This window comes from Microtus pennsylvanicus, chromosome 12 (genome assembly GCF_037038515.1).
Source record: "Microtus pennsylvanicus isolate mMicPen1 chromosome 12, mMicPen1.hap1, whole genome shotgun sequence".
NCBI classification, from domain to species: domain Eukaryota; kingdom Metazoa; phylum Chordata; class Mammalia; order Rodentia; family Cricetidae; genus Microtus; species Microtus pennsylvanicus.
The window spans coordinates 68,346,952-68,360,844 of record NC_134590.1 but is presented as its reverse complement, the minus strand read 5'-3'; the positions used below and the strand labels follow the sequence as shown (position 1 = coordinate 68,360,844).

At 48.9% G+C, this 13,893-nt stretch overlaps 1 protein-coding gene across 3 annotated transcripts in view; it reads right to left on the bottom strand.

Annotated features, from left to right (window-relative positions):
• Adcy1 (adenylate cyclase 1) overlaps nt 1-13,893 on the bottom strand; it is a 126,848-nt gene that overhangs the window by 64,584 nt on the left and 48,371 nt on the right. For all 3 annotated transcript variants that reach the window (XR_012907327.1, XR_012907328.1, XM_075944302.1), the window contains exon 5: nt 5,401-5,528. Coding sequence is in view for 1 of the 3 variants with exons in the window: in XM_075944302.1 (XP_075800417.1) it covers nt 5,401-5,528 (128 nt within the window). In the remaining 2 variants the exon portion in view is untranslated. The remainder of the gene's footprint in view (nt 1-5,400; nt 5,529-13,893) is intronic.

Sequence of the window (13,893 nt, the reverse complement as noted above, 5' to 3'; positions counted from 1 at the left end):
TGCACACAACAGACAAAATAAAAGGCTCTCTAAGTGGTGATCTGCTGTCCGCTAGGCAGAATTTCCCAGATGCAGTGATAACACAATTGCCTGAGGCAGCCCCCAGCCTCCATCCTAGCAACCCCTTCCACCCAAGGGAATCAAACTTGTGCCATTAACATGGACTCCTAAGTTCCCCTCTGGGGCCTCGGCTTTGCCATGTATAAAAATGCAATCATTAGTTATAACATATAGACTCAGAATCCCCAGATCCCCAAAACAATACGACAGAATTTTTGTCATGAGTGGAAATTTGGAAGCATATACAGCATCCTCCACCCCAGAGAAAACTCCTTAAACACACCCACAGGCCGGACTCTAAAACCCAGAACCCAATAATTAGACCAAGCAGTTTTCAAGGTCAGTCTGCACTGAGAAACCATGTCATGTGCTGTGGCTCACAAACAGCCCAAGAAAGAAAAGCCTGGGTATGAGAACTTTAGCCTAGAGACCACAGGCATCCACCAATGATTTATTGATGCCACAAGCTGTCCCCTCACCGGGTCACTGAAGGGGGGGCACCCGTGCATCTCCCAATTCAGCATAGCAGATGAAAGACACACAGCTCAAGAGCAGGCCAAGGCTAGATAACATCTATTTAGAAAAAAAGAACATTGTGCACTTGAAAGGCGCAGGGAAGAATAACTAGGTCACTGTTCCCATCTCACTTGTGCCAGCAGGGGCTTCCCCGTGACGTGGACAGACTAGTACAGGACCACGGGCAGCACGGTGGAGGGAATCCTGGGGAAACCCTGCCGCAGAGGGCCTCCCTCTTCTTGGGTTGGCTCCCTCTGTCTGGGTACTGGTGAGTCATCCCCTGCCGAAATCCTCCCACTCAGCTACTGCGCCTGAGAGGCGCTTACTCCTCACGGGCACCATTTCTCCATTCACCACCAGAGGAAGAAGCGTTCGAGGAAAAGGAAACATCACCCAGGCTGGGAACCAGGAACTCAAAGGCTCCTCCACATCCTCAACAACCAGAGGTCCTGGGGTCACTCAGGAAAAGTGGAGGTTGCGTCCATTGTGGGAGGAAAGGGGTATAATCAGAACGGGGAGGAGGCACAGACCATGCTGGATGGGGGGAGGAGGAATACTCAGCTACATCGTCACCAGGAGAAGAGTTCCAGTGACCTCTGTCCCAAAAGCCAGTTCTCAGGGGCATCTGGGAAGAGAGCTTCGGAGGGGCTATTCTGAGGCCAGATCAGCACAGAAATCCTTGAGCCACCCAGCGGAGGGTAGGGTAGAGGTAGACTCAGACTCACTCATTGAATCCAGGAGGAGCCGGCTCTGCCAGCCCTGGTATAGCAGATGAGGAGAGGACCCTAAAGTCCTTTCTTCTTGGGTAGTGCATCGCAGAGACGGAAAGGTGAGGAGAGCAAATGCTCTCTCTACACTTTAGGCACCCTTACTGCCCCATTCTGGGATCACTTCAGAGCTGTCTGTGACGGCAGACCGCAGACAAACAATACCCTTGACCTCTGAACAAACCAGTGGCAAGAACACAGGCACGGATAGCCTGAGTTTAAAGGTTATAAAAGAAAAATAAAGCGAATGCCTGTGTTTCTTATCCCCATAGGGATGAAGAGTCTAGGAAGCAAACTAACCACCGGACTGTTACACAGCAGTGAACAAGGGAAGGGCACTGACTCCTCCAGTCTGGGGAGAAACCAGGAACAGTCTAGCAAGAGTCTATCTGCATTCGCACAGGAGCAGTGCCTGTCATGACTGTGGGCCTGCCTCCTCTAGTCCATGCTCCTTCCCTACGTAAGCCCACCCTACATGTGTTAAGTGTCGAAATGGATTACCATGCTTACACCAGCCAGCAGTCCCGGCACAAGTGCTGCCAGCAAAGCCTCCTTTGTACTTAACAGCTGATCATGGAGTCCCAACCCAGCTGGGTCAGGGGATAGTGGCCTCCCTACCCCCCTTCATCATTACACCATGCATCTAAGAGATGTGCGTAATCTTCCAATAACCACTCTGGTCTTTGTTGTTGTTGGGTTTTTTTTGGGGGGGGGACAGGGAGGTTTCAAGACAGGGTTTCTCTGTGGCTTTGGAGCCTGTCCTGGAACTAGCTCTGTCGTCCAGCCGGCCTCGAACTCAGAGATCCACCTACTTCTGTCTCCCGAGTGCTGGGATTAATGGCATGTGCCACCATTGCCCAACATTGGTCTTTGAATCTCAGAAAGCTCTTCCCAGTCAGAATTCTCAAACCTACAGAAGACCTGTGGCCCCTGAAAACGGGCGCTTCTGGCCCACAGGCTCAGCTATTTACTGGTCACTGGGACACACTGTCCATCACTCTTTGGAATCTTTGGAAAAGGAGGTCATTTCAGAATCAACGAATCCACACCGCTGAAGCCACTGGGAGTTATTCCTGGTCCAGATGGCTCCGGACAGAAGGAAGATGCAGCTAAGGGCACAGGCACAGCCACTACATTGGGGCATGTGGTGCAAGGCCCAGTGTGGCGCTCTGCACATGAGTTCCAGCACTTGCCTGGTTCTCCCAAGTTCTTCTCCAAGTACCACAGTGTTCCCCGAAAGCTCCCGGGTGTTCCACTCCAAGGTCAAGGAACAAAACCACACGAATACCATGCTTTGCCTAGACTTACTGGTCCTCTTGAGAAACATGCTATGTCTTGGGTGTTTCACCCCTCTGAAACAGGCACACGCAGGCTGGGATGGCCACAGGGAAGGTGCCAGTTGCCATATGGAATCTTCCTGGGAGATCCAGAGGCCAGCCAATGCCGAGTGCACATGGGCCATCCCTGGCTCTGCAATTCCTCCAGGAAGACGGCTGTTAGGAGTCTCTTGGATGAACTCAGCTGCGTGTTCCTTTCAGTCCAGAGCCAGAAATTCAGGTCACAGAAAGACTCTGGGCTCAGAGGATCTCGAGGCTGTAGGATTTTCAGATGGAGTGGAAAGCAGTCTAGGAAGACTAAGACAAGACTGCTCAGCCTCGGGCTCTCCAGTCTCTCATGACAGAGCCAGAGAGTCCCAGCTGAAATACTGGAGCAATAGAGAGGAGACCACAAAACAGAGCACATTGGGCAGGGTGGCAAGATACCGGCTCAGCGAGCAGACGTGGCACTCCACAGAAAAGGCTTAGAATCGAAGCACATGCCAACTTCACAAGAGAGACTAGGAGGAAGGGAAAGCCTGAGCCCCATCTGAGAAACCAGGCTCCTGACCACGGAGAGACCAAGTGGGAACTAAAGCTGCCAGAGAGCACAGGCAGGAAGGGCACCTAGCTTACCAGGCACCACTGTGAGTCGTGTGGTACCCCAGTCAGCTAGGGCACCCTCCTAACTTTACCTGGGTCTGCGCAGTACACCCTCTGTCTCAGAGCTTCCTCCTACAAAGCCTCATTATATCCGAATCAGGTCACACATCAGACCTGGTGAAATATGCTCTCTGTCTATAGATGATATATACTGTGAAGGGCGGTGCAGAGGCTGGGCTTCGGAAGGTAGCACAGGCCCCCTGCTACTCTGGGCCTGTCTCCTACAGTTACAGGGACACCCCCTCTGAGGACACAGCTCATCAATCACGAGGCCCTAACTAATGGCATGAGATGCACGCTCCCCAGCCACCAGGTTTCGCCAGCCACTTCTCCTTTTCCCCTTTGGTCATTAGTGGCTATGAGTGTAGAAACAATGGTTCCACTATGACAATTTCACACATGGGTAGATAGAATACTTTAATTCATCAACTGTTTCCTAATTTAAACACTAAAGAGAAGAGGAGCCTGAAGACGAGATGACACTCCCTCGTCTTGGTTTTGCTGACTTTAAGAATACATATTGTTCTTTTCTTGACAATCTATCCTGGACTCACTGGGCTCGTGGTGAACACCAAATTACCATCCTTGGAGTCAGTAAGAGCATGGTGTCATTGGATATGCGGCATACGTGATACCAGATATGATATACAGCCCAATACACTGATGTGCACATGATAAAATGTGATACATGCTATTGTGTCAACTATAGTTAGATGGTATAGGATGTGATGCAGATGAGGGGTGGTGACACTGTGACCGGATAGAGAACGCTGTAGAAGATATGTTGTGTGTTGCCACATATGATATATCATAACAATAGTGATTTTTAATTTTATTTTTATTATATGTGTATGAGTGTTTTGCCTGCATGTATGTCTGTGGGCCGCATGCATGCAGTGCCCATGGAGGCCAGAAGGGAGCAGGTGTCAGAGCCCTTGGAACTGGAGTTTCTGAGCATTGTGAGCCACCACGTGGGTGCTGGGAATCAAACTCAGGACCTCTGGAAAAGCAGCCAGTACTCCTAACCCACTGAGCCATCTCTCCAAACCTTATTAGTGATCTGATCATGTGACCACATGACATAACATCCATCCAGGAAGAAAAGCCAGTCATCACCGGGCATCTTTCCCTTATCCCCTTTCAGCAGAACGTTTCTTCCAGCTGCTTTTTCCCAGGGCAGTGGGTCAGCATCTGGGGGTGCACCGCAGATACCAGGGTACTTTTCCACTCACAGTCATAGAGAGGAGCTCAGATCAGCTCCCAAGGGCCTTAGCAGGAGCAGTTCTGGAGAGCTAGGCCCCGCAGAGCCAACTTTGGTGCTCAGGGCAACCCCAGCGCTCGCTCCTTTATACACCTGCCCCAAAGCCCCAACTGTGAAGACACTCTGTGTGCATTACTGCATGTGGCAGCCACTTGGCATCTTCCTTGAATAATGTTTATGCCAGTCTTGCCACTCTAAGCATGGCCTTCCCACCAATCCTGAAAACATCTCATGGAGACGACCTGCCACTCAGGCTGGGCTGTCTGGATCTACCTCCATCCATCGGTCCCACACCTGGGACCCATCTCCATCTCTGACAAGGGCAGCTGAGGCGGACCAAGAAAAGGTCGGCTGGGTCTCATAGGAGAACCCACTCCACAGGAACTCACACCCCCAGACTCACACCCCCAGACTCAGTCCCCTTCTCCCCACAGAGCACCAGAGGCAACTGACTGCTCAGAAGAACGCTGGCTGGCTTTGAATGGGCTTCTGACCTCAGCCTTCCTCGGTGCCTCACCAAGCTCAGTTACAAAGGTCCCTTCGGGGCACACTAGACACGCAAAGGGTTTATGTGGACAGAGAAATGCATCATAGATTGAGAGGATGGTTCACCAATGCATCACCCCCAATGCATCACTCCCAATGCATCATCCCCAATGCATCACACCCCAATGCGTCACCTCCCAATACATCACACCCCATGTGTCACCCCCAGTGTATCACCCCCAATGCAGGTGGGGCACTCTGACCCAGCCCCCTCCTACTGCTGCCTCAGCTCTGCAGCCTGAGACAGACATGCTACCAGTGCAACACTTACGTGATGGTATCGATCATGTCAAGTCCCATCTCTACACAGCAATGGGCGTGGTCAGTCTTGGGCTGGGTGAGGCCCGACACGCAGTAGTAGCAGTCCCCTAGGATCTTGATGCGGCGACAGTGGTTTTCCTTGGGGCAAAGCACAGCATAAGATCAGTGACAGAGTTGCTGTCGGTGAGAGTGTGTGTGTGGCCTTCAGTGGCCAGGGTCAGGTTCACAAGGGTGCTCCCCTCACAACTCCCAGTACCCCACCTCTTTCTACTGAGATCATTTATCTTTCCCACCTTCTCCGTCTAGCCACCTGTTAGATACATACCCCCATCTACTTAACTTGCACAGCAACCTCCACCCCACCCATGGTGCAGCCCTCCTGGAAGCCACACAATCCAGAAGGAAGTCCAAGCCATACTCATAGAGATGTCCCTGCAGCTCTGAACCTCCCACCCTGGAGCACACTTTCTCCTTCATATTAAGACATGAAGAATGCATGCTGAATCTCCCGCATCTGAAACGCTAAAAAGCCAGAGGCACAGAAGCATTTTAGATCCTATTCTCTACTGTCGGCTTTAGAAAGACTGGCATAGCCCTTGCCAGCCGAGCATGCCCCATCTAAAAGCATCACATCCCTAGTTTTTGAGTGTCACATGATGCTCCAAGTCTTAGCTTTGGAAGCATTTCAGTTTGGATATTCAGGTTAAGGCTGCTCACACTGTGATGGCCCCTCTGAGGGAAATCATTCACAGCATCCCTTGAACATCCATGCAGGTGGCCTGGACAGCCCCTTAGGAAGATAAGAGACACCGCCACCCAGGAAGCATGGGTGGATTTCAGTAAAGATCAAGTCAGTCAATCACACATTACTCTGAAACCTGACACATGCTGACAGATCCATATATCATTGTGACTGTCTTTTTTATCTCAAGGAAATCATTAGACTCTGCAATTCTAGAGCCAGGGAAGGAAATGACTCAGTGGGTAAAGACACTTGCCACCAAACCTGACCACTTGAATTTGGACACTGGGACTCAGGGTGTAAGGAGAGAATTGAATCCTGCAAGTGGCCTCAAACCACACACACTCGCACGTGCATGCACACACACACACACACACACACACACACACACACACACACACACACACCATGGCACCCTTCCCATACACATGCAAAACAAAAGTTCAAAAACTAATTCAATTAAGCCGGGTGGTGGTGGTGCACACCTTTAATCCCAGCACTCAGGAGGCAGAGGCAGGTGGATCTCTGTGAGTTTGAGGCCAGCCTGGTCTACAAGAGCTAGTTCCAGTACAGGTTCCAAAGCTACAGAGAAACCATGTATACAAGAGTCATGTCCCATCCAGATCAACTAACAGCAGCTACGGTTATCTGTCAAGATTGAGCTGGTCTAAATCCCAGCATGATGGGCCAGGGCCCCAGAGGATGAACCCCTAGTGGAAGAGATAGAGGGAGGCAGTTAATGGGTATTGAGGGAGACTCCCTCTCCTTTGGGACATGGCTGCTGATAGGTTGGCCATACTGTTGTTGATGGCCTCACACTCAGGCACATATGGGCAGCACTAATTAGATTTGGAGATATTAATAGCAATGAGAAAGAGGACATGAAATTGGGATGGAAATGGATTGGGGATCTAGAGGGAGTTGGAGGGAGGTAGTGGTGGGTGGACATGATCAATATCCATCGTATTAATAACATTTTCAAAAAATAATTTTTAAACTTTTGAAAACACTTCAGTTCTCAAACAGATCCATTTCAGGTCCCCTTAACATCTGTAAATAATCAAAGCCATCTCAAAAAAACCTTTGCACATGTTGGTTACAGCTGTTGACATTTGCCCAGAAGCACTCACACTGACAAATTCGGAACAAATGTCTTTTAAGATAATAGTTGCAAAATAAACCATCTGCAATGCGAGCTAAACTCAAGTGAGAATCTTGCCTCTGGTGACCACTTCTGGGGCTCTCTGATACCAATTTTCAGAGCAGACAGAAGATTTGGTCCATGTCGTCATCATGCTAGGACTTCCAGGAAGACAATGGCCTCGCCTCCTGCAGGCCACTCAAATGAGGACGGACTTCACAGGCCATAAGACACTTTCACTGTGTTCCACAGCTCCATAGTGTCCACTCTGAAAACACTCCACCATTTAGACCCAATTTTATGCTTGAATTTACTAACCAACTGTTCCCTGCAACTTCCTCAACTACTGTAAATCAACAAACGTCAGGCCAAGCAGGCGACCAGCATTGCACCCGGATAGTGAGGGGTCCCGAGGCCTCTCCATGGAAAGATGGTACCAGAGCTAAAGGGACAGCTAACTCCCAGTGCTGCTCAAAGCTGCCAGGCCCTGAGCTGCAAAGCCTTCAAGAGGTCTCCCTAGCCACCAATGACAATCTGAGAAGAGAGTGCCATCCGTCATGAAAGTGGTTCCACACCTGCTCCTTCCGTTTCTGGGCCTCCCTCCACCCGTGAGGCTTCAAAAGAAATGGAACATCTCCAAGAGGACAGGCTAGTACAGAATCTGCTCCCAGCCAATGCAAGTGTTATATGAGGAAGACCAAATATCCCACACTGTGCAGAACAAAGGGACAACACAGGGATGCTGAATGTGACCGTCACCTCATGGTGCCACCAAGATACATACAGTGAGACTGACTCAGGGACCGAGTCCCTGAGTACTGAGCACTGTATGGAATCATTGCAAGAATCCCCAAGTGGGGAACATCTATGATACCTCTCAGGCTCTGCAATCTGACTGGGAAAAAGGAGGAGCAAAGCGAGGTGGTAGGAGGAGAGAACAGGAGGGACTTGAAGACACATTCAGTTTCTGGGACTAAGAACCAGGGACACGTGATATCGCCTCCTTCCCAAACTGGGAAGGCACAAGCCAGCCAGAAGGAATAAGAAGCCTCATGCATGGTTTTCCAAGGCCTGGAGGGCTCCAGATAGTCTTAACCAACTATGGCCTTGCCTGGGTGGATAGCATAAGACAGAATCTAGGATGTCAGCCCCCCACCCATAGCCTTCCTTGACAGTGGCTCTGATCCCACAAGGCCCCATGAAAGCATAGGGGAAGTCTTGAGGTCACAGCAAAGCTCTGGTTCCATGTAGAAACTGCCAAATTAAGACCAACCAATTTGCAGGTCCAGGAAGAAGCCAGGAGTTGGGAAGCAGATGCTGCTGCTGAGTTCAGAGCCCTAAGGGGCCCAACCTCCATTAGACCTGATCTTAAAAACAACCTACCAAAGTGGTCCAACTCTGAGAGACAGGCAAGCCCAGTGCCACCAACTCCTGGTATGGGGAAGGCAAGACAGGTTTAATCTAGTTTTTTTTCTTTTAACCCAAACTGTTGCATTTCAAGTCCAAAATGAGGGCTGGAAAGATGACTCAGCAGTTAAGAGTCATGGGTTGTAGGGGACAAGTGCACGTGCCTGCTCAGGAGGAGCGAGAGCAAACCAAGAACAGACACCTAACCACTTCTGTCAGAGGAGGGGCAGGAACCTCTTGCAACGCATCTGAAGGGTTTTCACTGTGGAACTGGACTTTGCAAGTATATATACAAAAAAAATGAATGATTGATGTCTAAAAATCCAAACCTGTTACCACAGGTTTGAGAAGGATGGTCACCCAGGGATGAATCATTTCAAAGCACGTGAAAACACTACGTCACCATCTCGCTGGTAACCTCAGTCAAAAACAAAAGTAAGCACTAGGAAGCGCTAAGGGGAACTCAGTGGTCTTGTTCTTGACAATTGACAATGACGTTCTGAACCTACTACACAGAGAAGAAAGAAACAAACAGAATTACTGCCTCTCTTCGTTCAATTGGTGCTGTTACAATGGCAAACTAAAGACTGAGTAGTTTATAAAGAACTGAAATTTATTTCTTACAGGTCTTCAACCAGCTGAGAGACCCATGTTCCACAAGGGTCTACATGCTCCCAGGGTGGAGAGCAGGACAAGAGAGCACATGAGACACAGAGGGAAAGAGGGAACCAAATTTGCTTTGCAATAACCTGCTCCTGTGAGGACCAGCACAAAACAGCACTAAGCCCCTGTGGTCTAATCACATAAAGGCCCCAGCTTCCTCTTTTGATGAATAAGACATTGAGTCCCCAACACATGAACCTTGGGGATATGTTCAAATCTATTAGAATATTCACAAATATATAAATGAAGAAAGGAGGATGAAATGAATTAGAAATATCAATATAACTCCTTTTCTTTCCCCCAAAGACAAAAACATGGCGCTGCAGAGAACGGCACACTGTCTCTTTATCTTGGGAACTGTGAGTCACCCTTCAATGGCACTAGCTTCCATGTGTTTGCACTCAGTCACTCTTAGGTTAAAATCCAGGAGGACAATCAAGATCTGTGTCCACCTCACTGACATGCTGATTTGAACAAACACCCAGACGCGGTGCTGGGAACAACGTGGCCGTCACCAGTCTGGCTGGGTTAGATAATGGAAGGATGTTGGTACTGCTTGGACAGGCTCAAATGCAAAGCTGAGCATTGTCTGTGAAGCTGGGTAACGTCTAGAGAGCAAACAAGATGGCCACGGTCAGCCCTACACTATGAGTGCACGGGGCTCACACCCTTCCCTCCAGCCTGATGCACATGTCAATGTCTCCACAAGGTTTCAAACGTTAGGATCCTGAGGTATGACGCCACGCCCATTCATACAGCATCCTGTGATCTAGAAAAAAAAAGTGCAGTCCACAGTTGGGATTCGGGAGCCATTTTCTGAAGAACACATTGTTAGAAACCTTTACCTCCCCATGTCCCTACTGATGGACTGAGGAGTGAAAACCTCCCCACCTGGGCGTGGCAGCCATACCTTCCTCTACTTCTCACTCTGTCATTGGCGCCCACTTCCCAGTCAGCTCCCGAATTCAAATCACAGCTCAGCAATCTCTCCCTGATGTCCAGTCTCCTATCTAACGCCAGGCGGAACTTGGAGGCTTCATCTACACACAGATCGTACCCTGAAGCCACCCTATTCCGCAAATGCCAGCCTTGCACAATTAGTCACGGGAGACTCAGAGTTTCTTCCCCGAGCTGTCAGGACCAGCACCTGGTCCTCTTCACTTTGTCTCTCTACCGCAGCTCTGTCTGTACTCGACAATACATGGACCATGTCAGTTTGCTCTAAGAACACAACTTTCAGTTTGGCCCTCCGTAGTATACTCAGGCTTTAAATGGCTCGCAGAACCAGTGTGTAGGAGCAGGAAGGAATGTGAAGCTCCTTCTGCTGCACCCTTCATATTTTATAAGCAGGGAAACTGAGGCACAACAAGTGAAGGTGATACGACCGAAAGCCTGTGGACGTACGGTGAGTCCTGCCTCTGAGCTGAAGCCTCTGAAAGGTTGCATGGGGTCAGATGCCAGGAAGGGCACAGGACAATGGACAGCAGTGAGCAGACTCCCAATGCCCCTTGACCCTAAGAGACTTAGTTCTGGTTAGTCTAGCCTGCATGAGTCCTTCCGGAAATACCCAGAGTCAACACAAAAATGGAGAAGAGTAACTTCAATAGCACAGACCATAGTAACATCAACTCATAGCAACTAAAAGTTAAACAAAATGGCCATATCGTATACCAGAACCGTGAACCTTTGCCACCACCCTGCAAGAAGATTCCTCAGCTTAGTACAAGTGTCTTATTTTGCCCTAAAGCAAAGTAAATGAACGTAAGTGGCCCTAACTCAAACTCTGGTTATCAATCAACACACTCACCTCTGCCGCAAAACTCCCAGAAGCAGGGAAGGAATACTCATTTGAACTCACGGACGCGAAGGTCCAGTGTCTACCAGCTCTGATGTTTGGGGACCAGTGAAGCAGAGTATCATGGTAGAGAAGGCAGGGAGTGCCATGTTGGCCACTTGACATGCCAGGATGCAGGAAAAGAGCCCGAAAGAGACCCAAGACATGATCAAGTCTTTAAGGGCAGGTTCACAGCGGCCTACTTCCCGGAGATAACTTTCCAGCAAACTGCCAAAATAGCACTGCCAGCTGGAAGTCAAGTCTTCCATGCACGAGCCTTTAGAACAGCAGTTCTCAACCTGTGGGTCATGAACCCTGTAGGGGTGGAACCTTTCACAGGGGTCACCTAAGGCCACCAGAAAACATGGATGTTTACATTACAATTCATAACAGTGACAAAATTATAGTTATGAGGTAGCAATGGAAAAAGAGTATAACTGGGCGTCACCACAAGATGAGGAACTGCATTAAGAGATTACAGCATGAGGAAGGGTGAGAACCACTGCTTTAGAAGAACAGTTCACATTGGATCCGTACGAGCATTTATTAAAGTACTGTCTAAATATTTCTCTGGAATCCTGTGGATTAGAAAGCTTCCAAGGACATCTGTGTTTGGAGACAACTCTGACTACACAAGCCGTCAACAGACCCAGCAGCCCCCAAGCACGGCTCAAACCTGGGAGGTGGGGTCCTGGGAGAGGTATAACCTCACCATGCTGTGCAGCTAACTATGGCAAGAGCCAGTCGGTATCTATCAATGCAGCCACTACCTCAACTCTGAATCCATCTTCTAGCCAGTGCCGGTAGCTGGCAACCTACCACACTGTAATAGGCTCCTCCTGGGGGCAAAGGGCTCCAGGAAGGGCTCAGATTGAACTGTACCAATGGCTCAAAATAAGCAGCAGGCAGCCCAAGTGATAAGAGGCCATGCTTAGCTTGGTTCTCTCTGCAGAGGGTAGACTATGATCTCACCGTGCCACACCCTAACCTACAGGTTCCAGTCAAAGGCGTGGTGTGCACATCCAACCAGCTCTTGTTCCCATTAGGAAAACTAACACCCAGAGAAGAGTCCTAGCCTGTCCACGGCGGGTATAGAGGAACAGTGGGCAGCAGGACACGTCAAAGAGATGTGGCCAGGTCCTTAACGACAGAAAGGACCAGTGCACATCCAGCAGTATTCAGTAACTGGGGGAAAGGTAAAAAACAATTGCTCTCTTCTGGGAGCATCAGCTGTGACTAAGAAGGCAAATAAACCGTCAGCTAGCATGGAGATGAAGGCAAACATGCCCTGTGTTTGCGTAACTTCCAGCAGAGACCTTCAGAAAGAGAAGGAAGGTGTTGGGCTGCAGGTGTGGGCAATTTTCCAAGCCTGCACCTCGCAGAGGCCACCCTGGGTTGCAGTGTCAGGGACTCAGAATCAAGGCAAGCGCCTGTGAGAAAGCCCACAGGCTTCTCCAAAAGGGCTCACACAGGATCAGAGCAACCATCCCCTGAAGATCACAGGGCGCTCACAGGGAATGCACAAGGAGGAACAATTTGTACAGCAGGGGGTCCATTTCAACTCGAGCTTTCTAACAGCTACTTCAACGGGGGAAAGGATCAAAATTGAACTTGTTAGCTAAAACCTACAACATAAGAGAGAAACTACACTGAGTGGGAAAAAGATGCCAGACACTGCAGAAAAAAAAAGCAAACATCGTTCAAAATGAAGTAGCAACGGAAAAAGCATCCTGATTGTTTTAGAAAAACCATCACTGACTGCAGGATCACCTTCTGAGAACCTGATCACGTAGAACTGAAGCCACAGAGGAAGAGTATTTGAAATCGGTGACCTGAGTACTTCTCTGTTTCTAAATTTGGTGTAACTGTTAAAGCCAAAGATTCTACACCGAGGAGAAATACACCGCCCAGAAAGAGAGCTCTTCAGAAACACAGGAACCGAGGGAACGCAGCCCCAGCAGCCCACTGACATGCTAAAGGAGAGCCCATACGCAGGAAAACACAACACAGAGAAATGTTGACCACACGAGCACACAGCCACAGAAATGATGACTATGTGAGTAAACAGCACGACTCGGTGGTATTTACAACTCGTTAAGATAATTCAGTGCACGGACAAAGTATTAACAACATAAAATGGAGCTGATTCTATGCAAGCTAAAGTATGTATGTATGTATGTACTATGCAAGTATGCATACATGCAACTGTTGCCATGAATTTTCCTTTTCATTCCATATTCACGGCAACAATTTCATGAGGACTGTAGGGCACCCCATAACTGTGCCATCCTCAGCCTGTAAATCAGAAGTCACGTGATGGGGAGCTGTTAACCAAGTAAATATTCTAATTAAGCCCTAAAGTAATGATGAAAAAAGTTGCTAAAACAAACACAGTAAAATGGAGTCATCAAACATATTCAGTAAACTTGTAATAAGGTTGGGAAAGGGGGAACAAAGTACAAACGAGGGAAACGGAAGCAGCGAGGGCCAACCTTTGCCTCAAACCCAGTGAGAGTGCAGCCTGGACATCCGGCTCAAGTAGGGATTACTACTCAGACCAAAAAAAAAAAAAAAACAACAACAAAAAAGTTAAACCAAATTTAAAAAATAGTCTAAAAAGAGTCAAAAGGTGTAGGTGAAAGTTTCTTTCCCACCAGCAGCTTCCAAATAAACACACTGAGGCTTATATAAATTACAGATGCTTGGCCAATAGCTC